Source organism: Squalius cephalus (genome assembly GCF_949319135.1).
Source record: "Squalius cephalus genome assembly, chromosome: 1".
Taxonomy (NCBI): domain Eukaryota; kingdom Metazoa; phylum Chordata; class Actinopteri; order Cypriniformes; family Leuciscidae; genus Squalius; species Squalius cephalus.
The window spans coordinates 36,030,696-36,057,309 of NC_137122.1; the positions used below are offsets into that span (position 1 = coordinate 36,030,696).

General features: G+C 38.1%; 1 protein-coding gene across 2 annotated transcripts in view; it reads left to right on the top strand.

Moving 5' to 3' along the window:
• The window catches only part of rab11fip4a (RAB11 family interacting protein 4 (class II) a), a 45,717-nt gene extending 21,034 nt beyond the window's left edge, over window positions 1-24,683 (top strand). The window contains exons 1-13 of one of the 2 annotated variants that reach the window (XM_079883070.1): window positions 4,474-4,890; window positions 11,747-11,952; window positions 12,149-12,316; window positions 13,243-13,377; window positions 16,635-16,670; window positions 16,802-16,901; window positions 17,651-17,754; window positions 18,312-18,452; window positions 18,595-18,676; window positions 19,892-20,029; window positions 20,123-20,278; window positions 21,167-21,310; window positions 23,354-24,683. In XM_079883070.1, coding sequence (XP_079739196.1) covers window positions 11,831-11,952; window positions 12,149-12,316; window positions 13,243-13,377; window positions 16,635-16,670; window positions 16,802-16,901; window positions 17,651-17,754; window positions 18,312-18,452; window positions 18,595-18,676; window positions 19,892-20,029; window positions 20,123-20,278; window positions 21,167-21,310; window positions 23,354-23,470 — 1,443 coding nt within the window. In that variant the 5' untranslated portion in view covers window positions 4,474-4,890; window positions 11,747-11,830 and the 3' untranslated portion in view covers window positions 23,471-24,683. Of the gene's footprint in view, window positions 1-4,473; window positions 4,891-11,746; window positions 11,953-12,148; window positions 12,317-13,242; window positions 13,378-16,634; window positions 16,671-16,801; window positions 16,902-17,650; window positions 17,755-18,311; window positions 18,453-18,594; window positions 18,677-19,891; window positions 20,030-20,122; window positions 20,279-21,166; window positions 21,311-23,353 lie in introns of those variants that run through there. The other variant, XM_079883069.1, reaches the window with a different exon arrangement.
• Window positions 24,684-26,614: the final 1,931 nt, after the last annotated feature.

The following is a 26,614-nucleotide window of genomic DNA, read 5'->3' on the forward strand; positions in this document are numbered from 1 at the left end:
CTCTGGACACCTTAGCAACTGCATAGTAACACCCTGGCAACCACCCAGAAATAAAGCAACCAGATAGCATTTGTCAAAAAACACTCTGAACACCTTAGCACCTGCATAGTCATGGCTTGGCTTCGCAAACGAAGATTTAGGAAGGACATCCACGTCTTCTACAGGCACGCTGATGGCTGACGAGGCCTATGCGGGACAGGCAGGTTCTGCCACAGTGGCTGCAGGTAAAGGTCTGGGCCAGGATAGGTGCTGAGGGGACACGGTTCTTTCCTCTTCTCCTTTTTGTCCTCTGTACTGGCCCTGCGGGCATCTTCAAAGAGGGAGGTAGCCTGATGGACTGTGCGCCGCCAGGAGTCGCGATCATCTGCTTGTGCTGCCCACTGACGGTGATCGATGCAGCAAGCAGTGAGGGACTTCTTCAGGGAGTCTTTGTATCGCTTTCGCGGTGCCCCGATGTTGCAGTAGCCAGAGGACAGTTCCCAGTACAGCACGATCTTAGGTAGGCGGTGGTTCTCCATCCTGGAGACGTGCCCTGCCCAGTGAAGTTGTACCTTGAGGACCATGGCCTCGATGCTAGTAACCTCCTCTGACTCGAGGACTTCAGTGTTGGCGACGAAGTCACTCCAACAAATGTTGAGGATTGTGCGGAGGCAGCGCTGATGGAAACGCTCGAAGTCTCAGGTGATGACGGTACGTGACCCAGGACTCGGCGCCATACAGGAGAGTAGTCTGTAGTCTCTGTAGTCTGCTAGAGCATCATGCTGAACAAAATGGTGAACAAAACAGTGTGGGAGCAAGAACGAGAGGTTGTTACTGTGTCTGACTGATCTTCATGAAGCTGGATGATCATGGTGAGGAACTTTGGTGGGCAGCCTAGCTTTTCCAGAATTTTCCAAAGTCCCTGCCTGCTCACGGTATCAAATGCTTTTGTCAGATCCACAAAGGTGACATACAGCGCTTTGTTTTATTCCCGGCACTTCTCCTGAATCTGCCTCAGGACAAACACCATGTCTGTGGTTCCCCGGTTGGCTCTGAAGCCACACTGTGTCTCTGGAAGGTGATCTTCTGCTATCGTGGGTACCAGTCGATTCAGCAATACTCTTGCAAGGATTTTGCCGGCGGTGGACAGAAGTGTTATGCCACGATAATTTGAACAGTCTGACTTCTCCCCTTTGTTCTTGTACAGAGTGATAATGACTGCATCACGGAGGTCTTGAGGGAGTTTTCCCTGCTCCCAGCAGCAGACGAAGAGTTCATGGAGTTCGGTGTGCAGTGCTGGGCCTCTGTTCTTCCATACCTCAGGAGGGATGGCATCAACTCCTGCAGCTTTTCCACGTGGATAGCTTTTTTTTTAGACGTGGATATTTCCTTCTTGCCTGCGCAGAGGAGTTTTCAAGTGGAGTGCAGTGTGCGCAGAACTAACCCAACTCTTTAAGCCCGGGCTTCAACTGCCATGGCCTAGCAAGCTGGGACGGTGACAGCGAGGTCCTCGGGCCGTAGGTTTTACATCAGAGTTTCCCGCTCCTAGGCAGATGGCCTGCCAAGGCTGAAGAGATCTGCCTTCCCTGCTATTTGATACCATAGCTGGTAGGTGGCCGGTGACTCCGTCATGGGAGTTCATTCGCCCAGTGATGCAGGGTGGACATCACCCCCTCACGTCGTTTAGCCCGCCAGCTGAAGCGGTGTACCGGGGTGTGGCACTAGGAGCCAGAAGTGAGAGATTTAGGAGATGGATGAGGACCAGTGTGTCCGTCCACTCAATAGTTGAGTGCAGCAATCAGGAAACAAAGGCACTACCTCTACCCAGAGCTCTCTACTCCCCAATGATATTGCATTCCTTGCCCTGGCAACCATGCTGGACACCCTAGCAACCAAGTAACAAGTGCCAAAAATATTCAGAACACCTTAGCAACTGCATAGTAACTTCCTGGCAACCACCCAGAAATATATCAAACAGATAGAATTTATAAAAAAAAAAAAAAAAAAAACAACAACAACAAAAACACTCTGAACACCTTAGCAGCTCAATAGTAACGCCCTGGCAACCACCCAGAAATATAGCACCCAGATAGATTTTGTCAAAAGACACTCTAAACACCTTAGCAACTGCATAGTAATACCTTGCCAACCACCCAGGACACCCTAGCAACCAAATAACAAGTGCCTAAATATTTCGAACACCTTAGCAACTGCATAGTAACTTCCTTGCAACCACCCAGAAATATAGCAACCAGATAGCATTTGTAAAAAAAAAACAACACTCTGAACACCTTATCAGCTTCATAGTAACGCCCTGGTAACCACCCAGAAATATAGCACCCAGATAGATTTTGTCAAAAGACACTCTGAACACCTTAGCAATGGCAACATCATGGCAACAACATTTCCACAGTCAAACAGCATTCACTTTTTCTTCTAAAACTCTAGCTGTGTATAGAGTAACAATGGTCCAACATTATTTTTCATGTTCAAACAGTTCAAAACAGTTTGTGAGAAAATTATACAATTGCAACTGTGTTTCCTTTGAAATCTGACAACAGGAAGCAAGTGGAGATCAACCACACCTGACTGAAATAACAGTCAGAAACAACTCTCTTTACACAGTTACCTGCAATAACAATCAGGGTAAAGCAGGACAAACATGTCTGAAATAGAATGGATTTGGCTTTGTAAACAGCTTCAGGAGCCAAGCACCAGTTTGTGATAGAGCTGTGTGATCGTCTTTTCATCTGCAGCATCCACTCTCGTGTTTCCACCCTCCCTGTCTCTCTCTTCCATCTTCTCAACTACAGCTCAGACTGTATGTCTATCCCTGCAGCATCACAGAGATCATGTGTACTGTATTTTGAGATAATTTGAAGAGAGAGAGCTGAATTCTGACAGAGAGCTGAGGACGTGAGAGGTGGGATGGTCCGGGTCGAGCCGCTGGGCCAAAACTAACTGCCGGTGCTGCGGCACTGACCTCATGGGAATCATGAGAAAGTGGGGCATCACTGATACACAGTAGAGAGTTAGAATGGAGGAGGATTGCTTGCTTTCTCTCTCTCTTACACACACAGATACAGTATCTCATGCACCTGCATAGGCTTGCATCTCAAACCTCACACATATGCGTTCACAAACAGAGCACAGCATATACCAGACTTCTCACTCAAAGCTGTGGAAGTGTGAGTGTACATGTGTAAATGTTCACCATTGATTAGATTTTTATTTCATCCGTCTTTGCCTCTAGCAAGAGCTCATTGCTGCTGTGAGCCTGTGAATTTATGAGAAGTGTTAATTAAGGAAGCTCTTAAGATATTCTATAAATCAGTCATAAGACCACTTTAGTTATGGAAGTTAACTCTAGTTAATTTTCCAATTGTAAAGTTAAATTAGTTTGCTAATGATAAATAATGTCATACTGTGCTTAAAAGTTCACCCAGAATTGAAAGATCTGTCATCATTTACTCACCTTCATTTTGTTCCAAACCTGTATGACTTTCTTTCTTCTGTGGAACATAAATGTAGATATTTCGACAAATGTCTGTTTTTTTGTCCATACTATGAAGGTCAATGGACACCAAAACTGTTCGATTACCAATATTCTTCAAAATATCTTCTTTTATTGTTCCAGAAAGTCATAGAGGTTTGGAGCAACATGAGGGTGAGTAAATGATGACAGAAATGTACTCTATCCTATATGAACTATCCCTTAAACTCTAGGTTAACACTAATCACTTTGATTAAAAGTGTGAAACATGGATCAAGATTACATCACTCCACCTCACTTTTTTTTAAACTATTGGTTAACTATTTCAAATGTTTTCAAGAAATTTAGAAATGTTCATTTCCCAACTGTCACGATACGCACCACAACTAAAGTAATAAAACTGTCCAGATTCACATTCATCTGTTTCAGATGAAACTGAACTCGCTTTTAGTGACACTCACTGGACATTCCACTTTAAAAGTGTCGCAAAACGTACAAGAAGCAACGTAAGATCATTTTGCAGGAAAGTCACCACATGTTCGTTTTTCCAGTGAGCTTAGATGACCCATATGAAGTGTTGTGCTTTGGATTTGTGGCATTTCTGCTTGTAGTATATTAATAATGTAACATTTCTTCATCATGATGTTTTATAATGTTTGTTGATATAGTAGTAGTATAAGGGATTTTTAAAGAAAAATACTTGGCTAATGGTTTATTTTTAGGACATTTACAGAAAACAAGAGCTTCCAGGGCAGCGCATGATCAACCCCCTATTGATTCTTTGATGTATCTGTATCTTATTTATCTATTTGCTTTATTTATCATGACACTTAAATGAGGAGAAGGTTAATTGTCTGTAATTAAGTGTATTATGCAGCACAGCTGAGGTTAGGCTTAAGATAGCAGTGTGTGTTGCGAAGGAGCACACTCACGCTCCACTCGATGTCACAGCTGTGGGACGGCTCAGCGGAATAGTTTCCTAGCAACAACCGAGAGAACGGGGCAGAGAGAGGGAGGGAATGTGACAGGCAGGAGTAGGGGTGGTGATTTGCTGAGAGGAGTGGCCAAAAGCCCAACAACTGTTGCCAGATCAGTAGCGTCTCTGTCCGTGTGTGTTGGTGTGTGGCCGCATGATCGGTCGATGCAGGTCGGAGCGAGTGTGTGTGTGTATGTGTGAGGAGGACTGAGGCAGTTTGGAGCAGCGGTGGCTAGGTGGAGATACCCGAAGCCACACGTCCACAGGAGCACTAAAATCTGACAGGACTGGTCGCTGATATTTCACCTGTTGGACTGTGGTGAGGGTGGGGATCCTGGAGGGAGACGGGGACACTAAGTCTTGGACGTCCTCAGCCAACGAGGGCTTAACCGGCACGGGCAGAGAGGATGGAGATGATGGATCTTCATTATTGAGCGGAGGGGTAAGAGGATGAGATGAGAACACTAGCACGTGTGAACATTTGCTGCAGCCAAGTCCATTGTTCCTGCTCTTTCTCTCATGATCTTCTCTCATCCTCGTTCCTGCACTGTACAAAGTGGGAACCTGCAATTGCTACCTTAAAGAGCTATTTATACCTGATTTAACCCATAACATTGAGTTTTGTTGGTTGGTTCAGTGATGTTAAATAATATTTTTGACATAGATTTTTTTCAGTGTTGCATCAATGTAGACACTGTAACAATTGCTCAGCTTACATTATCATCTTCTCCCAACAATGATGCTGAAGAGATCTCTTGGGAGCTCTCGTTGACTCCCAACAGCACTTTAGAGTGTTAAAGCTCAATGAAACGTGGTTGCATTTTAGATTTTTTTCTCATTTTAGTACATGATGTGAAGGCTCTGAGTGTGGTGGAATTCACAACCAGCCTGTGCCTTTCCAAAACGCTACACCTGCCTTTGAATGACAAGTTGAATGAATGACTAGAGAGCCGGGCTGGATTGTGTGGTAATCTGTTGGAGGGGAAAGGGGTCACGCTATTGAAATGCTAATCAGACAGTGTGAGAGACTATGCGTGTGTTTAGACTGCTTGTGTGTGTTTGGACTGTGTCGATGCGTTTTTGGCGGTGCCTGTGTGTGTTTGTGTCTGCCTTCGTCTACTGAACAACCGTTGGTGACCCCATTGTTTCCAGTTTTCTTCTAACTGTTTCGTTTCTTAAATGCCAGTCTGGTGAAAATATCTGTTCTTTGACAAATAACACAAATAACCTCCATTTTTACACCTCAAATTAGACTAATGGTGTAGAAAACTAGCAGAATGGTTGATTATTGTTGTAAGTGCACATGCTCATAAACCTAAACAGTTAATTCTGTGTCTCTTGGGAGCAGGGCTAATGGTGTGCGCTGGGAGTTGTGGTTTTGGGGGTTGTCGAGGGGGAGGGACTGTGGAGTTTTGAATACGGCTGATAGTTTGAAGGGAGTGTGTGAACATGAAAGGGGAGATTGAGGGTGCTGGGGTGGTTTGGGAAGACTCCCAAACGGTTAATGACCACCTGCTGGTAGCACCGCATCCACATTGCGTTTGTATGAATGTGTGTGGTTCTTAATGTTGAAGTAATGTTTTTTTCCACTGGCAAAGGACAATTCAGAAAGGTCAAGGAACAATAGGGTATACAGCCATTGAAATTCCTTCCCTGGCGCTTGCCTTTACCCTCTCTTGTGGTTTGTTTTGCAAAGGGGGGTCAGTCAAAGTCTTATTGGCTTCTTACACTTTTACAACCGAGTGCTTGGCTGCTATATGCTGACAATTGTTCACTGTACAGCAAAAGTTCAGTCAATACAAAGACCTGGTCTCTCTCTGTGGTCATAAAATATATATGATTTTATCGTATAATGTCGTATAATAGTATAATATGTTAGCATATTGGATTTCAGTACATGCCCTGTCAAGATTTGTAATTTTCATATACAGTATATATTTATTAAGAGAAAGAGAGTTTCTAAAATAAGTCTCTTATTCTCATTATTTTTAAGTATTATTAAAATGTTAAAAATTTTAAATGACTATTCAGTTTTTTAAATGGTAATTTATTCAGTCATTTATATAGTCTTCAGCGTCACATGATTCTAATTTGCTAATCTGGTATTCAAGAAACATTTCTTATTATCAATCTTAAACACATATGTATGTATGTATGTAGGTGTATATATATATAGCCTTGTTAGCATTTTTTCCCCCCAGAAATTTTAGGATTTTTATTTTAACTTTTGCTTGCTTTTTGACTATACATTATAAGCTGATCCTGTATAGGGTCAGTCCAGTTCTCTTGTCTACTTCATTTAAGACTACAGTTATTTAGCAGCAGGTCTGACAGCTTTAGATATCGATCCTTTATGAAATGCTGTATCAGGCCTAGTTTATTGCGTGGGCAGCAGAGGACCTGTGTGTGACATTGGCACTATCTGCACTACCATTTCATGGATACCGTAATGCAAAGCCCAGCAAAAGTTATAATTCAGTGTTATAGTTGAGACAGGAGGCTAATTGCATTTTGGACACTCTAAAATGTAATAATATGGTGCATCCAGACTACTATGAGATCTCTGCCAAGGGACAGAGGTGGATGAACATTTTGTGACCGACCTTTTAAAGTCACTCACTGGTACGTGTTTGTGATTGTGCCCAGATCTTAGAGCAACTAAATTGAGAACCATATTTTTACTTGTCTCCACATGTCTTGCTTTCAGAGGGACACCTACACAAGCTGTGGTATAATAGGGTAATTTGCTTTGCCAGGTGCCTCTGCAGTATTGATTGTGTAACTACAGCTCTGGTTGGCCTTTCTGTGTGTTTGCTGGGTTACCATTTTCAAGGTCAATAAAGAGTTCAAAGGTGTTTCGCTTTGATACCGTCCAGAGAAGGGCGGCTGGCAGTTTTAGAGCCCCGAGAACTGGATTATGACTCATGGCTCCCTGTAAATCCACACTGTCTTTTGTCTGCTGACTGTGTAGGCAGTGAGATGGCCAACTATCCAGCTGCATTTCCACTGAGATCTCAAACAAAATCAGCCAAGCGCAATTGATACGGAAAATGAGCAGCCATGCTGAATGTCCCCTGCTAGCATGTTTCTTTTGTCACTTCAGTAACGTAACTGATGGTTATGCTTAAGTGTATAAGTTTTCAATCCAAATGCTTCGCTAGCGACAGGTTCATTTGGGTCATAGCTAAAATTAGCATTTAGTTAGTTGATGTCTGGTAAATAAGAACAAAACAGTAATGTTAAAGCTAAAGCTTTTTCAAGATATACTAATTTGTACATACTTATTGTTTTGAGGTTGTTAATTTTACATTGATTTGGGTTGTCAGTTGGTCCAAAATGTTCAAAAAAAAAAATCTTCAAAACTAGCAGCCAGTGCTGTATTTGGCAGGGATCGCTATTGTCATCAGAAGTTTGAGAGGTTTTTCTGTCATGTTTATGTGCACACTTGACATTTCTTGCGAGCTGCACTTGAAAAAGCTGTGAATATGATGGTGTGCTTTGGATGCTAGCCAGTGTTGTGTTTGTGTGTGTGGGTTGCTGTCATCATGAGACGGCAGATCTGTGAAGAAGTGCTGCTCTTACAGATCTACAGAGAAAAATTAAACCGCATCTAAACATTAGAGAAAAATATTTGCTCTGCTTTCACAGAGGAAAATAATCTAATGATGTATGTAAGTGTGAGACTGATGTGGATTCCTCCATCACGCAGTCCTCTGTGTTCCATATCTACTTCACAGACAAAAACTTCTCTATTATTTATAATCAGAGATCTTTGGGACATGTTGTGCATTTGAATGTTTTCAGGCGTGTTCTGAGACAAAGAAATAACGGTTTCATTCACTATTTTTTTGAAGACATAACTTTCATTTTTGGGTGAACTGTCCCTTTAAGCCAAGTAATAAAACGGATATTGCTGTTGGTCAGTAATAACACATAAAAGAGTGTTTGATTACACAATAACTATTGACCAGATCGCACTTACACTCCAGAGGAATACAGCAGTTTTCACTCAGCATTGACATCATTATGCGTTTGAATCAATACCGGGCTGTATATTCCCGAGCAGAGTCATTGGCTTTTTAATGTTGATCTTCCTCTCCAACTCAGCATACTGTATTGTGGACACATTGGTGGGTATATTTTAGCACTTAGTGTCCTTAATCCGTACTCCGCAATAATGTATAAATCACTGAGGTAGGGTGGATCAGCAGTATTGCAGCATGACAGCATCAGTCCATCATGTTAATAAAAAGCAAAGAGCAAACTGTTTCTGCTTTGATTTTCAACAGTGAGTTGAAACATTAAAATACAATTGTGATACCCTAAATCTGAGTCTCATTACCCTAAATTTAAACTTTCGTTCATCTTCGGAGCACAAATTAATATATTTTTGATGAAGTCTGAGAGCTGGCTCACTCCTTCATAGGCTTCAATGTAAACGAAAGTCTTACGGGATTGTAACAACATAAGGGTGAGTAATTACTGACATAATTTTCATTTTTGGGTGAACTAACCCTTTAATCGGTCACATAAAATCAAATCACTTTGTCACCAAATACACAGAGTATTGGTGTGTGAAAAGATAATAGTTGCAACTGCATATAACTGCTTTCATCTGTGAAATACATTTAAGTGTAACTATGCATGATATATAAAAGAACATTGAAGTATGTGTGTGTGTGTGTGTGTGTATAGGCTTTATTTGTTTATGAAACGATGTGAAATATGTGTGTGTATTAATGCATGCCTAACATTAAAAGAAGTCTGTCAGAAACAGAGTGTAAATAATGAATGTTAAGTCTAGGCATTCCAGACGGTGCTGTCTAAGGGGGGCTGGCAGATTCAGGTTGAGTTGGACCAAAAGGGGTCTTTTATCTGGGCTCTCACTGCAGGAGACCCCTGTGTCTCCTCTTACATTACTGCAGTCAGAGTGTGTCTGCTCAGCTAGGAGAACTTCTATTATGCTGTCAAAGCTTCACATTAAGACTATGCAGATATCAGTCATCAGTAATCTGCTCCTCTTCTGTTATCTCCAAAGATGCAGCCATGTGGGAAGAATCAAAGTTTTGCTCACATTTGTGACTAGGCCTGAGATGTTTAATCTGTGGCCGGACGTTACATTTCCTTGCCGTAGGCATAATCTCAGATCAGACTGCAAACTAGAAGCATTTTATTTTTCACGAAAGGCATTTTAATAAATGCACAAGACTAGACTAAAGCAGGGGTTACTGGATATCTAGTTATCCTGCAGTTTGGGACGACCCGTCTCTGCTCACAGCAGTGGTTCTATGTTGCAGATTTTCTTAATCAGAATTTTTGTCCAATTTTCCTTTAAAAATATCTAAACATCCTTAAAACAAGATGCATTTACATGAGAACTAAATTATTAGACAATTATAAGACGCGTATCTTTTTTTAAGAATAATTTTGTTGTTGTGCATAGGTCTTATTTGTTAGGTCTGCCATGTGGGCATGAGTGGGAGGGGTGAGCGAGTATCGTGTGTGTGACCTACAAAGGAAGGTAACGGGCTCGCTGAGGTGTGAATGTATATTCATATATACACTGCATAGACTTTGATAAGAATGAAATGCTTTTCGAAAAAGATTGAAAGGTGTTTGCGATAGGAGAAAAATGTATTGTATATTATAGAGGAAAGAAAAAGAGTATAACGATTTAAAGAAAATGTATTTTCTAAAATAAAGAAAAGGGAAAAAGAGGGTACAGGTTTAGTATAGAGAAAGAGGGAGGGTCATAGGAGAGGAGAGCAGCTGACTACCACATTCCTGTGTTAATCAAGCAGTACTAATCAAGTGGAGTAGGTACTCCTGCAATACTGGAGGCTGCAGTCCTAGGACCACATTTCTAGCACCCCCTTCTCCGTATGTTCTAGCATTTTATAGCACTTACTATTCAATTCTGTATTTGTTTTATTAATTTTCAGTAAGTATAGATATACTGTTCAATATAGGGATAAAAGTATTTGTAGTTAATGTGATAAAAGACAACCTGACTTCATACGTCCATTAAAATGACCTCAGGAACAGATGGTTAAGTCATTTTAAAAATGAGTGCTATTTTTCTATGGGCAAAGAAACTTTAAAATGTGACTTCTAAGCGTTCAAATAAATTTAGAGCCACTGTATGCCATTAGCAATTTATGGCTATTTATTTCTGGAATTAGTGAATGTTTATGTCACCTTCAAAGTAGTGGAAAGTTTTATTCTATTGGATGAATTACGGTATGAATAAATGAACAGCATATGATCATCTGTGAGGGATGTGAAGTCATTTTAGTGTGTATTGTAGTTCCCCAGAATGCAGTAAAGGCTTAATGACCAGCGATAATTCTGTTTTAATAATACAGTATCTCCCAAGACATCGACAGTATCTCCTAGTTGCAAATATAAATATACTTTTATATTAGACAGAGAGAACATTTTGGTAACACTTTATTTTAAGGTGATGTACACTTTACTACATGCACTTGCCATATAATAACAGTAAATTCTGCATAATTACAAGTAACTAACCCTAAACCAAACCCTAACCGTAACTCTATAATAAGTACATGTAGTTAATTAATATTACTCAGTACTTAAATGAGTACAATAAGTCAGCTTAAAATAGAGCATAACCAAAAATGTTGATATATGTATGCAAACATATATAAAGACTCTAAAGACTTAACGATCTCTCATAGTGTGATAATTATTCTGCTCTTTCTGTGCAAATAACAATGAGCCACTGGACAGCATCAGCTGATTCACATTGTCCTTTTGCCATTGAGATGTGACATGAATTTTAATAAGCAAGTTAAAATTTTAGAGCTGCACTTGTTGTTGGAGAGCATGTATGAAAAAAAAAATGCTACATCAAATGGAGAATATATCTTATTTCTTTACGAGTGCACAATTTCTGTCTCTGCTATACAATCTAAATGTTCATCCTTCTCTTTTGTTAGACTCACCATTCATTAGTCAACTGAAATGTTTCACACCCATTCACCATGATGACCTTTGTCCTGTCTTAGTGTCTTCTGTGTCTTCTGGGGTTAATGAGCAAAGTTTCCATAACCTTTGACCCATCATCTTTTGTGTTCCTCGGCCAGAGGACTTATAAAGTTCTTAAGTCTTCTTAAGTTCTCATGTCACTTTATTAAGACCTGTGTGTGAAGAGACCACATAGTGAGTCACAGTAATCCGGTCTAGTTTTGAGCAATTTCTCTATGTCGTATTTGCATTTGATTTTTGAGCAATATGACTTTATTGAAAAGGTTTTCTATGATATCTGTTTGCAGCACGGGGAGGGGAGTCTGGGACCCCCGATCATCGTATGCACGCGGCCGTACCCAGAGTGCCAGCTGTATTCGGATGAGGAAGTAATGGGTGGACGGGATGCGCAGGAGTCAGACATGGACAGCGGGGCAGGATCTGAATCTTCTGAAGGAGGACGTCATGAGGATAAAGAGGAAGGACTGGGTGGACTCTTTCTACGTAGAAACAAGTAAGCATCATGGATAATTATGTTTTGGGTCTTTTTTAGTGTTATTTGAGCTTATGATTCCAGAATTAATTGTTTAGTTAAAATATTATTTAATGTTTAATTCAATTGAAAATAATCACATTTGATAAAATGATTTTTTTTTTTAAATAATAATGAAATTATTCTGAAATGAAATGATACTCTTTCTCTGGTTTAGCTGTGGTCAGATGGTCTCGTCAGCAGCGGCTTCAGTAATCTCAGTGGAGGAGCAGTTTGAGGACTATGGAGAGGGAGAGGATGTGGACTTCACTCCCAGCAGCCCCATCCCCGATGATGACACACGTACTAATGGTTTCTCTGACCTGGGCTCCTCTCTGCCCTCCAGGTTAACTAGCTCACAAGTACACACCTCTCACATAAAATACTGACACACTGTGTTATATGTGTGATCTCTGTCATTTGATTGCATGGATGAATATGGGTAAATAGCATGAAACCAGACAAGAACATGTCCAGGCCAAAACTAAAAGAAAGAAGAAGAAATTATTTATATATTAATTTGACACACACACACACACACACACACACACACACACACACACACACACACACACACACACACACACATACTGTATATAAAATATATTTTTATTTATTTAAAGCCAATTATTATTTTTTTATATTTTATTAATTATATTTTATAAGATCCTTCGCAGGTCCTTATCCAAATTATAATTACCAAAATGCAGATAAATTACATTCTCATTTCTCAAAATTCTGCAACACAGTTTTAAAAGAAAAAACGTAAAGCATTAAAGTCTCAATGCATTATTATGGTATTGATAAGTTAAATATGTGTAAAATAATGTACCAATTCAAAATCTTAATGATTAAAAAATAAGCAAAATTTTCCTTTAAGCAAAACAGGATTTCTTTTCATTTTTAATTTTTATTTTCATGAGATTTACTCCATGAGAATGTTATCATTGTGGAGAATTTATTTATAATTCTGACTAAAATACGATTTCTCGGATGAATGTTGCTGGGAATTTTTGACAGCTATTAATTATCTCATTGTCAAACATACAAATTTATGAAACAGTTTTGCCTTACAGTGGTACTATTAAATCTTCAGCTCTTAAATCTTCAGCTGTGTGATAATTATCCTGTCATGAACTCAATAACAGCTCATTAGACGTTCTTATAACTAAGCAAAATTTGAAATGTCTCATAATATATTATTAAATATTGTGAGCAAGAACAATCTGAATGCTCCTACTGCCAGTATTGATGATCACTTGGTGTTTACAGTGCTGGCCAGACCCCTCAGAAGATCAGACACCTGTACAACAGTGAGCTTCTGGATGTTTACTGCTCTCAGTGCTGCAAGAAAGTCAACCTGCTCAATGACCTGGAGGCCAGACTCAAAAACCTCAAAGCTAACAGGTAAGAGGAGACCGAGTTTGAAGTTAGCATATTGCTAAGCTAATGGCACCGCACTCTACTAGAGTATACAAGGATTTTGCCATTGACTTTTGGATTATTGCAGGAAATAAGCTCTGTGACCAACAAAACTTTATGAAATTAAAACAAAAAAATTAACACAACTTTTCTGAATTCTGAAGCCTAAATACAAAGTCGAAGTAAAAAGCTAAAGTTGGGCTATAACCCTACTACACCACGTCCGCATGACTAAGCTTACAAAAAAACACTTTCAAACTTGATCTAAAATCTACAAGTTTGAGTTAGAATAGTTTGCAAAAGTGTGAGGCTGTAAAAGTATATGAATTTTATGTTGTAGAATTAACCACAGACTTAACTTCAGACAGTTTAACCAAAAATCCCTTCAAAAAACCCATTGACTTTAGGACGATGGAACCTCAAGTTCTAAATGCCAACTTGTTTCCTGGTTTTAGGACTCCTGCAGCACTCTATAAGCATACAAATACAAACAAATATTGGGTAAAATAAAAATGTCTGATTACATGGAACTGTTTTTATTGATGTTTCTTTTGAATTATTGATTGAGTATTTTATTGTTTTTACTGAGCTTGATACAGTGTATACTAATAATAAACTTATATTTATGTTGTAATGATGTTTTTTTTCTGGGGCCATTTTATGCTTAAAATGTAGCATGCTGTCCTACCTTAATCATTGGTTAAATGTCCAATCCTGTTTTTAGTGCCCTTAACTGCACTGCTCTTCTGAGACAATTCTTTATCTCTCAGTTCACTCTAAGTTAAAGCTAGATATATTTTTATGAGTCTCTTTAATCACCCCTGCCAAAAGCTTTATCGGGAGACGGGTTTCATTAAAGGAGCTGTTACCATAGCAACAATGTTCCAGTCAAAAGGTTTACTAATCTTTGTGAATGTTATCAGAGACAGTGTGGGAAAACTGAAACCCTCAAGAAAAGCCTGGGGTGTTTAAGTGGGTGTGTGTGTGTGGTGGAATTTGATGAAAACTGCTGAAATAATCCTTTTATTGTCATGTGACCAAATAACATAGTTGGTACTTCAGGAGAACGACACTGCAATCTTTCCTCTGTAATAAGACTTTAATGCATCATGGGATTATGAGGATTCCACCTCATATGCTACTGACACATCGAGACATTATACTACAGACATAGACGCTCTATCACAAAACCTGCTGAGCTGCCTCACTGCATACTTCCTACATAGACAGCTGCCTTCTAAGACAGCATCCTAACCGTCCTGACCTACATGCGTTACTTCATGAGCACATAGACGGCACACAAATAGAGTGTAACAGTGCCTGTCCACTTTTTCAGCTGCCTTGGTTCTGGAAGTATTTATCCCATTCATTGTTTCCAAAGGGATTTTCAAAAAGTCTTACTTTAGAGTTATAAGTCATAAACCAATCCAACCAGGTTAATCACGACTTAATCACTGACTAGGGTTAGTGTGTAAGAGGATAGAATATACAGTTTGTACAGTATAAAAGCCATTACTTCTATGGAGAGTCCCCACAAAGATAGCAAACCAGACGTGTGTGTGTATATTTTGGTGCGATTTGCTTGTGAAAATGGGTGATTATGAACATGATTATTTACAAAAAATCTGTTTGTCTTCAACAAAAAAAGCATATACTGTTGATTGTAGCCTTGTAGGTTTGTCTTTAATGGTTTATAAGTTATAGTTCCCTTTGAAGAAAATGAATGGGATTTTTACTTCCAGAAGCCAATTGTTGCACTATAGTTTGATATTAGCATGTTTCTAAGCTAAAAGCATGACACTGTAATACGCATTAAAAAGATTAACATAAATGAAAATTAAGATTAATATTTACATATGCTCTGTAAAAGTATATTTAGCTACATACATCACTTTCTCTACCACAAAGGAATCTTTTTTTCTCCAAGTTTAATGCAGTGCATTCTGGGATTGCCTTCTCATTATTATTATTATTATTATTATTATTATTATTATTATTATTATTATTATTATTATTATTATTATAAATGATAATAAAACAGTATTTTCGAAAGCAGCATAATCAAGTGTCTACCTTTTGGAACAGCCTAGGTTTGAAACGGTGCAAGAGAGACGTTCAGTAAGAGCTGTGTAATTTCCTTTTCTCTGGGTGAATAAGTGTGATGGGGAAGTGGGATCATGTGGCATTCTGTGGCCTTTGGCTATTAATCCCCTGGCATTTTTGTCCAAATCCTCCACTGCATACTCTGCCAAAGTTAAAATGCATTCATGCAAAACATGATTGGCACCGATATGAACTACACCTCTGTAATGATCTGCAAACATTTTGATTTTTTTTTTTTTTAAAGCTTTAAAAAAAAAAACATTAGGAAGACTTCTGCTGTTGGATGACTGTTTAGTGTAAAAGCCATCAGATTTTTTTTTTTTTTCATTGCTAATTTCTGTTTTGTTCTTTTTTTTGTATCAAATATGTCAAGACAGGTCATGAAAAACTATGTGCAACTGCACTTTTGAGGGCATGTGTGTGAATGCTTGAGTGTATTTTGTTGGTTCGCAGATTGTCTGGGTCTATCATTGTTGTGGTAGTTATACGTGTTTTGTCAGTGCTGTGATGTCTGGGTTGGGTTTGAGGACAGGAGAGAGCTGACTTGTATTTCAGAGTTCAGACCTGTGTGATGTAACGAGAGAAGGGGTTTAAAGAATGACGTGGGTCACACAGTTACATAAACACAGTCAGAGGTTTATAATTAGAGTGCAGGTGTTCTATTTTTACTGAGGTCCTCCAGAGCCGTCTGATTATCAGTGTAATCTCATTACCTAGGACAAACTGACTTCAGTACCTGATCTTGGCCACTTGGGGCGATAGTGAATCCGTAATTAGGCTCTAAACAAAACTGATAACCAGAATCGAATAAACGAAACATTGCAGTGGACTGCAAGATTGATGGGAAGCACTGAGAATCAATCCATCCATCATCCATCTGTCTGTCTGTCTATATCTGTCTATCTGTCATAAATATGTTTTTTTTCTGATTTCATCTTTCAGCATCTATACCCATTAAATTGTATTTTCTGCATGATATTATATCATTTACAGTTTGTATATGATGAAAAATTGAGTGAATGTGTAGATTTTAGGAAGCTGTTTAATGTGTCAGGAGAATCTAAAATGTAAAAGAGTTGCAAAAGGTTGTAGCAGTGCAAAACTCTGTTCTCTAATCCAGGGATCTTTTGATTTTACAGCCCAAACAGGAAAATTACCAGTACAGCATTTGGTCGGTAAGTCTCTCATCTCTGTTACGTTCACAAGATCTGTAGAATATAACATTATGAAGTGCTGCATACCCATTGCCTGGTAACTGGTTAGAGAGAAGATGTCCTGACTCTCTGTTTCTCTGTGTGTTTCACAGTCAGCTCTTCCACCACAGTAACTTCAGCAGCAGTCAGGGCAGCACAGAGGACCTCTTCAGAGACAGCATCGACTCCTGTGATATTGACATCACTGAGAAGGTCTTGGAAACATAATGAAGTTGAATTGAAGATCACATTTATTGTTGAATTGCTTAATGCATAATAAATAGGGATGCACCGATATGAAAATTTTGGCCGATACCGATAACCGATAAATCTTAGATTTGAAAGCCGATAACCGATATATTGGCCGATAAATCTAAATCCACATTTTTATGTAATTTTTGAGAGCCTGATTACAAAAACAAAACTCTCACCATTAAAATCCATGTCCCAAACACACTGAGCAATATTTTCCTTTTTCCGAAGTGATTTCCATCATATTTCAAGCAATTCAAAACCATCATGTTGCATCTAAAGTGTTTCAGCTGAAGGAAATAATACATTATTTATCGGCTTTAATATATCGGCCTAATGTTCCTATCAGGCCGATAACGATAACATTAAAAATGAACAAATATCAGCCGATACCGATATGGTGGCCGATATATCGTGCATCCCTAATAATAAACTGATAAAAATCAAATAATGTTTCAGAAGTACTTGTGAAGGCCATTATAATAATGCTGTTTACTTGTGAATGTGAACTCGGTAACACTTTAATTTAAGGTGACATAGTTACACATTACTACATGTACTTGTAACCCTATATAACCAAACCCTAACCATAACTCTATAAGTACATGTAGTTAATTAATATTACTCAGTACTTATATGAGTAAATACAATGTAACTACGTCACCTTAAAATGAAGTGTAACCACAAACTCTTCTTTATTCCTATTGCAGGTGAGTTATTTGGAAAAGAAGATAACAGAGCTTGAGAACGACAGCCTGGCTAACGGAGATCTGAAATCCAAACTTAAACAGGAAAACACACAACTAGTTCACAGGTAAAGATGACGGAGATCTGACTATTAGATACATATATAATATGTTATAAAGAGCATACAGATTTTTGAATTGTGGGATCATTAAGACCATTTTTAAAGATATTAATACTTTTATTCAGCAAGGATGCATTAAATTGGTCAATTTAAATCAGTAAAGATTTATAACATTACAGAAGATTTCTATTTCTAATAAATTCTTTTGAACTTTCTATATTAATTAAAGAATCTGAAATATTAAGCAGCACAACTGTTTTCAACATTGATAATAATAAGAAATAGTTCTTGAGCATCAAATCATCATATTAGACTGATTTTTGAAGGATCACGTGACACTGAAGACTGGATAATAATGCAGACAATTCAGCATTGACATCACAAGAATAAATTACATTTTAAAATATTGTCAAATAGAAAACAGTTATTTTAAATTGTAATAATATTTCACAATGTTACTGTTTTTACTGTATTTTTGACCAGCTTTGGTGAGCATAAGAGACTTATGTAGTATATGTTTTCTAATGTCTGTATGTGTTTATTTGTACATGTTTACCCATCAGGGTACATGAGCTGGAGGAGCAGATCAAAGATCAGGAGACGCGTGCAGAGCAATGCCTAGAGGAGGAGCTGAAGAGACACAGAGAGGCCTACAGTAAGATGGAGAGAGACAAGAGCACTGACATTGAACTGCTTAGTAACAGGTACCTGAAGTCTCAGATAAGAAACCTCTCAAAAACACATATGTGAAGCATGTGGGGTTTTCAAGACCTTATATCACAGAAACACTATTCAGCAGGGGAGTGTATGGCATACTACTTTATAATGGATGATTCCTCCCTATAGGGTCCAGCAGCTAGAAGAGGAAAACGCAGAGATGAAAGTGAATGTGTGCAGACTCAAGTCTCAGACTGAGAAACTAGACCAGGTCAGAGATGCATCAAAACTCAAGCTAAAACTCCCTTCACCATCACAACCACATGACCCACATGGTACATCAGCTCATCAAGTTACGTGTCACATGATTAATTTAACAATTAAAAGACAGCACTTTCTTGCTCTGCAACACACGTTCACACACCCATTTTCACACTTGTCGCTTCTGACCTCACTGAAGCATCTTTTGACACATTTCAGCAGGCAGTGAAATCCCTGGAGCTTGTCAGTGTTAACAGCACACTCTTTCGTGCTGCTTGCATCTGCCAGTGTTATGAGTGTGAAAGCTGCTGACTGCATGACATTAGCAGCCCCGTATTTAGACTCAGAGACTGTGAGGCTTTGATCTTTGAGATGGAATGAAACATTGTGGAGCAACTGCACGACTTGATGCTGTAGCCTTTCCATAAAGCTTTAAAACTAGGCCACTGTCTGATATAGCTAAAATATTAAAGGTCCTCTTGTGGACTAGACTGAATCTGAAAAATGCAGTTTTTAGCTGAAGAAGCTACATTTATGATCAAATTGTTGTCAGATTTTATTGCTGGTTTGAAATGCATTAAAATGTGATCTTGATAGAGTTTTCGTTTTCCCCATTCAAGTTGTACTTGTATGCTTATTGCCTACCTAGAAAACAGCTGCATGGGACCCAAAATGGCCGCCAAGTTCACTTAGAAATTAAACTTCTGTCATCATTTACTCACCCTCAAGTTGTTTCAAACCTGTATGAATTTCTTTCTTCTGCTGAACACAAAAGAAGATATTTTGAAGAATGTCAGTAACCAGACAGTTGATGTACCCCATTGACTTCCATAGTAGGAAAAAAAATACTATGAAAGTCAATGGGGTACATCAACTGTTTGGAATTTTCATTATCAAGTTAACTATTCCTTTAAATGGATTTTTTTACTCACTATGTCAAGTCAAATTTATTTGTATAGCCTTTTTCACAATGCAGATTGTTTCACACAGTCATGCCTTAATGCTTTTAACATCGAACAGACTTAGGGGCTGGGTGACACGGCAATATACGGTATAACAATGGTATAAATGATCCACTGGATTGAGATGTAGCTATATTGCATTTATTATTTTGTTTAGAAGATATATCAGTGTCACAGTGATTAGACATAATTACTATATCCAAATTACTAATTTCATGGTAGAATGTTGTATATAATTGTACTGTATGTATATTTGTGCACAGGAGAAGCAGCGTATGACTGATAAACTGGAAGACACAAGCCTGCGTTTGAAGGATGAGATGGATCTGTACAGGAAAATGATGGATAAGCTTTGGCAGAACAGACATGAGTTTCAGAAGGAGCGAGAGGCCATGCAAGAGGTAGCCTAGCGCATGTCTTTTTGCAGATTACAACTGTACACATACATAAACTTAAATATACAGACCTCTCACACAATCCACATGTGCATGTAGCTGATTGAGGACCTGCGGCGCGAACTGGAGCACCTGCAACTCTTTAAACTGGAGACTGAGAAGCCCGGCCGTGGCCGTAGCGCTGCTGGGCTGTCGGAGTACAATGCCAAGACTCGAGAGATTGAACTGGAGCACGAAGCAAAACGGCTTAAGCAGGTACAGTGGAAAGATATGGCCGTGCTTATTGTGCTGTCTGTGATATGTTATCTTACAGTATCATTGCTGCTCAAACAGGTGCATGATTGTTTTTATGATACACAGTATAGTGTACTGATTCTGTGTATACTATACATCAACTGTCAAGCTCCAAAAAACACATCACAAAAGTGGCTTATGCAATATAAAGAAATTTAAGTCAGTATTCATTGAAAATTGTCCGATTTTAATGAGAATTGTTATAAATACTATACATCAGAGGTTCTCAACCATTTTGACTCCAAGGCCTGCTACTGTCCGAGACAATATCCAAGACAATGTATTTATTTATTTATTTATTTAAAGAAAATAAAAGTGGCAATAGGAAGTAAATTCCATAATTTCAGTTGATTAAGAACTGAATTGTATTTCAGGGTTCACACTTTATATGTCCTGTGAATTTACATGTTTCCAGTCATTTGTGATTAAGGGAAAATATTTTTTTTAATTAGTTTTATTCACATTTATAGCAATTTCAGCACAACAAAATATGTTATAGCCTGAAATAACAACAACAAAAAATCATATTCATTATAGAAATTTACATGACTTTTCCTGGTATAAAGTCTTATAATTAAAAAAATCACATTTTTAAAATTCCCTCATATACAGTAAGCAGGTTTCCCAAGGCTGTGGGAACCCTGGTTCTTAAATAGAAATGCCAGTTGTTGAAAGAACGTATTAAAATAAGAACTGATTTGAGTTGTTTTAGCTTATTTTGAAATTTGGAAGTGTGCTGAGGTACCCTAGTGAGAACCACTGCTGTATATTACATAGGCATAATGTATGCATATGTACCTCCTGGAATTTAGTATGAATTGCACACTGATGTATTTCAACTTCTAACAGGAGAACCATAAACTCAGAGACCAGAACGATGATCTCAACGGACAGATTCTCAGCCTCAGCCTATATGAGGCCAAAAACCTGTTTGCTTGTCACACCAAGGCCCAGTCACTGGCAGCGGAGATAGACAACGCCTCCAGAGATGAGGTGAGAAGCACAGAATACAGAACCTCACAAACTAGAAATGACTGATAGGATATTAGTCCCATTCTCAAAAATGTTTATTTTATGCAATTACGTTTGTTTTTCAACCAGCTTTTTATAGTTACAGTGTGGGTATTATATGTGAATTGCATTTAATTACTTTAAACTGTAATTCATTTTCATTTAACTGCTCATATGCAAGTGTCCAAAAAATTACATTCATTTAGCATTTCACACATAATCATTTATGTTAATGAAATCTCATTAAGTAATCACTAAGTAACAAATAAAAACTTGTACTCTTTTTAAAAGGATGCTACAGTATACAACTTTTTCACAAGGGACCTGCACCCAGATCTATTGAGCTGTGTTCACTATCGCCTCCTATATCCTCATTCACTATTCCCTATGTTACTCCACTAATATAGTCCCCTTGAAGGAGTGAATGAAAACGAGTGAGCAAATTCGGAGTCTGAGTGCGCCGGAAGGGCTGCCGCTTTTGCATAGTTTGAGCTTGCCATTTAATCATTATTTGAAGCTTAGCAAACTGGCAGCTCCAGTAATATTGAAAATATTTATCTTGAACTCATGGAACTCATTGTCATGGAAACTAGCATGTAAACCTTAATTAAACAATTGAATAATCAGTTAAAAAGGAATTTATACCTGTATGAGATTATGCTGTAGTGTAGCCACATCGGACCAGTGGTTTTGGGCGACATCTTCTGGTCAGATGTGGGAATTCATTCGGCACGACTCTAACAGGGCATTATGGGTATTCACTAGCCGTTGAGTGCACATCAGTTGTACACTCGTTGTTGCGGTGCATTATGGGATTAAATGAGTACACTCGATTATATCCACTATGGTTTCAGGCACCACTATAAATGGCTGTCCCCTCAAATAGTGCCCTATTTAAGGGTATAGGGGGTGATTTTGGACACAGCCCTGGTTTATTTGTGCTTCATGTGTCGGATTTTTGACAGTTTTAAAGGCTTTTGTGAAAACTACAGATCATACTTCCACATATTCGTATCCCTGTTCACAGACAGTCATATCGAGCCCAGTGCATTGTGGAAGTTGAAGTTCTCTTTTTTTTTTTTTTGGCAAAAAGGAAAGTCTTTTCTGTAGTCATGTTGCACCAGTTTTTTTTTAAAGCCCATCTTGCCTGAAATCCCTTTATGATTCTGTACCTTAATATATAGTTAAAGGGTTAAATAGTTCACCCAAAAATGAAAATTAGCCCATGATTTACTCACCCTGAAGCCACCCTAGGTGTACATGACATTCTTTGTTCAGACGAATACAATCGGAGTTATATTAAAAAATGTCCTTGATAATGAGAGTGAATGGCTGTTTGTCTTTGGAAGTCCATCAAAGCGCATCTATTCATGATAAAAGTGCTCGAAACGGCTCTGCAGGGGTTAATAAAGGCCTTCAGAAGTGAAGCGATGCATTCGTACAACGTAATGACGAACGCGGTTGCCCAGCCCTGTTTGTTTGAACCACGAGAGGCGTCAATTGCCGTCATTACATTGTGCGTCAAGTTCAAGTGTTACTCTTTTGGCGTAAATCGATGCGTACAGCCGTCTGCCAGAAGATAAAGTTTTAAATATGGATATTTTTCTTACACGAACGCATTGCTTCACTTCTGAAGGCCTTTATTAACCCCTGCAGAGCCGTTTCGAGCACTTTAATCATGAATAGAAGCGCTTTAATGGACTTCCAAAAGTCAAACAGCCATTAGCCATTCACTCTCATCATCAAGATTGAAAGAGCCAGGACATTTTTTAATATAACTCTGATTGTGTTCGTCTGAAAGAAGAATGTCATGTACACCTAGAGTGGCTTCAGGGTGAGTAAATCATGGGCTAATTTTCATTTTTGGGTGAACTATCCCTTTAAGTGTTTATATGATTTATTGACGCTTTGCATTCACACTAAGAACATTAGCAGATGTTTTTATCTAGAGGAACCTACACAATGTCCTTCAGCTTTACATGAAAGACTGCCATAGTAATTTGGTCAATCTCTCTATCCTTCCAGCTGGTTGAAGCTTTGAAAGAACAAGAGGAGATCAACTACCGTTTAAGGCAGTACATGGACAAGATCATCCTGGCTATCCTCGACCACAACCCCTCCATTTTAGAGATCAAGCAGTAGGGATCTGAGCTGAGAGCAGGTAGAGGACTCAAACTTGGTAGAGAGCTCCCCCTTCAGGCCGGGGGTTTGAAATGCACCTTTGCCCCTTTACACCAAGTCATCATGTACGATAGGATACAGAGCAAATTGCTTTAAAAAAAAAATCGTGTCTCTCATGTGCTCTGCCTCACACACACGAGTTACAGTTCCCATTTCCATGCTATGAGTTTAGGCTGTAAAAATGACACAAACAAGTGATGAAACTGGAATATAGAGTAGAAGTGTACTTTTCACTCTCAGTTATATATACACACTACCTCTGAGTATGTACAACTCAGTGTTGTATTCTAAACATGAACAAAACAAGTAGAATTATGATAAATATCACATGATCACACCATATAGGAGAGCGATACATGCATCCTATGGCATGTGGGGTTTATTATTATTATTATTATTATTATTTGAACATTTTAATCAGCCCTCTCTATAAAGTACTGTTTGCCTATGAATTTTAACAATCCAGTGCTGAATCAATGGACAGAGCAATAGAAAGCCATGACTGTATAATAACAATAATCTGCAGAAAAGGGAACTTCCTTTGAATGTTCTCTGCCTACATACATTGTGGTCTGCTGTGAAAATAATAAAATCATTTCAGTCCATTCTAAGATCAAATACACTGCTGTTAATGGCTGATGCTTTCAGTTCTGAAATAATCATACAGCTTGTAACGGGACTGTGCTGACCATCCTTTGACTGTAGTAGAGAAGCACAAGTGAACGGTAGAAGTACTGATGACACAGTTGTACAATATAGTATATACGTGTAGAAAGAAAAATCTATAGAAAATGTGAAAAAGAAAGGTTTATTTTTCTTAGAAGTCTGTTTGAATTAAATGATGGTCCATTGAAGTTTCAAGGAAGAGGTGGATATAGAACATAATGAGTGAGAAGTAAATGATTATGATATAATAAAATGGTATAGTTTTGCCAAGAAAACAAAAAAATTACGGCCATAATACAGTGTAGTTAAAACATTAATATCATGGTAAATGTCTCTATTAGAACAATTTATGGTCTAAATATAAAATATATGCAAAATCAAATATATATACACTACTGTTCAAAAGTTGGGGATCAGTAATTTTTTTTTTAATGGAACTAAATCTAAATCTAGATGCATTAAATTGATCAAAAGTGACAGTTAAGACATTTATAATGTTACAAAAGATTTCCTTTTTATATACAAATGCTGTTCTTTTGACCTTTCATCAAACAATACTGCAAAGCAGCACGACATTGATAATGAGAAATGTTTCTTGAGCATCAAATCAGCACATTAGAATGATTTCTGAAGGATCATGTGACACTGAAGACTGATGCAGAAGAATAAATTACTTTTAAAAATCTCTTAAAACTGAAAACTATATTATTTCATAATATTACTGTTTTTATTGTATTTTTGATCAAAGAAATGGTGAGCATAACAGTCTTCTTTCAAAAACATAAAAAGAAATCTTACTGACCCCATTATGTTACTGTTTTGTCTTGATCACATGACAGTAATATACTGATCATGTACATGAGTGAAGCTGCACATGTGATAAAAGTGCTTGAACCGTACATCCCATGAATGGATCACCATGCCACTCACAGTATTCTGTATTCCCATATTCCCATTTTACAGATTTAGCTAGTCAAATGCTATGTGAATCACTGTATTTTAAAGGAGCCAATACTGCTACATGCTCGATTGTCACAAACTAGTTTTGCTTTGTTGCACAAATTGTACTGAATCTGTTTCTTTGCATGGTCTTAATCTCTTTTTGTTTGTGCCCTTTATTTGGAATGTAACAATTAATGTTTCGGTTGTTTCAATAACTATTAATCTGATCAGTTATAGAGGAGCTTTGATATCTTTCTGTTCTACTTGTTCTGTAGCATTTTTTCACTCATTGTAAATGTTGTACAGAGAATAGTTAATATTTGTATTGATGTGCCACTCATTAACCTTAATGAATAAAAGAAAGGCTGTCTTTTATACAGTTTTATGACAAAATGGCAAGTTAGATGTGCGACCAAGTAATGTATAAATCATTTGCAACTGTTGAAAAGAAGTGACATCTCACCTTACTTATATCCTTACGTCACACCTTACTGATGTCACACAGACAAAACTCGTTCTTCATTATCAAGATAAAGAAAGGAAATTTGATTTCTTCTGAAGAAACACCCATATTAAAACCATAATGTTTCATAGAACACTTGAATGACCAAACCCTGACCCATTCCCAGCAACAATGTCATTTTTGCACATTTTGAAGAGTCGTGCTGTGTCCGTGTCCACTGTTACAGGTTAGACGTAACACAGTTTGACATTTTTCTGTGGGTCATGGTTTACGCAACCTTTTTGGTGTTTACGCCTTTTTTGTTGTTATAGAAAAGATAGACCTTTCTTTTGTCCAGTGTGTGGGTATATAACTCGATTTACTATTACTCATATATATTTACACAAGTAGGAAAGGACAAATGAAAAAAAGCTTTCAGAAAATTAAATAATAGTTTAAAGGCCTCAAGACTTATGACGAATTTGAAATGTACAATAAATGACTTGTTTTGGCATGACTTGAAATGAAAAGAGTTCTGAATTTTTTGTCTTCTCCGTCAGTCTTTAATGCATGAACAGATCAGTTTTAATCTGGAAATATTACTTTGCCTTCTTAGCTAGAACAAAATGTAACTTTGTCTTCATCTAGTGGACAAACATTGCAATATATAGCAAGTGATAACAGCATTAGACATCGAGATGAGAAACAGTAATTGATGACACCATCTGAGAACAGGATGGATTTGTGTCACCTCTTTAAAGTGATCCCCCCCCCCCCCCCCCATCATCTTCAAGTGTCACTTATTTTGCCTATGTGATCTTTTACTATATATTTTACCATATAGTCAATAATAGTTTGTAGTACCTCAACACGTGTTGTGGGGTTTAGATGGGTAGAAAAAAAATTGATTTCCAACTGACCACGATACCATGTTTTTTTGTTTTTTTTTGCAGAAATGCCACTGATATGATTTAAATGCAACATTCCTAAAATGAGTGAATATGTAGTTCAGTTGAAATGGTTAAGTTACACACTGGCTGTTCTCATCTGCGGAT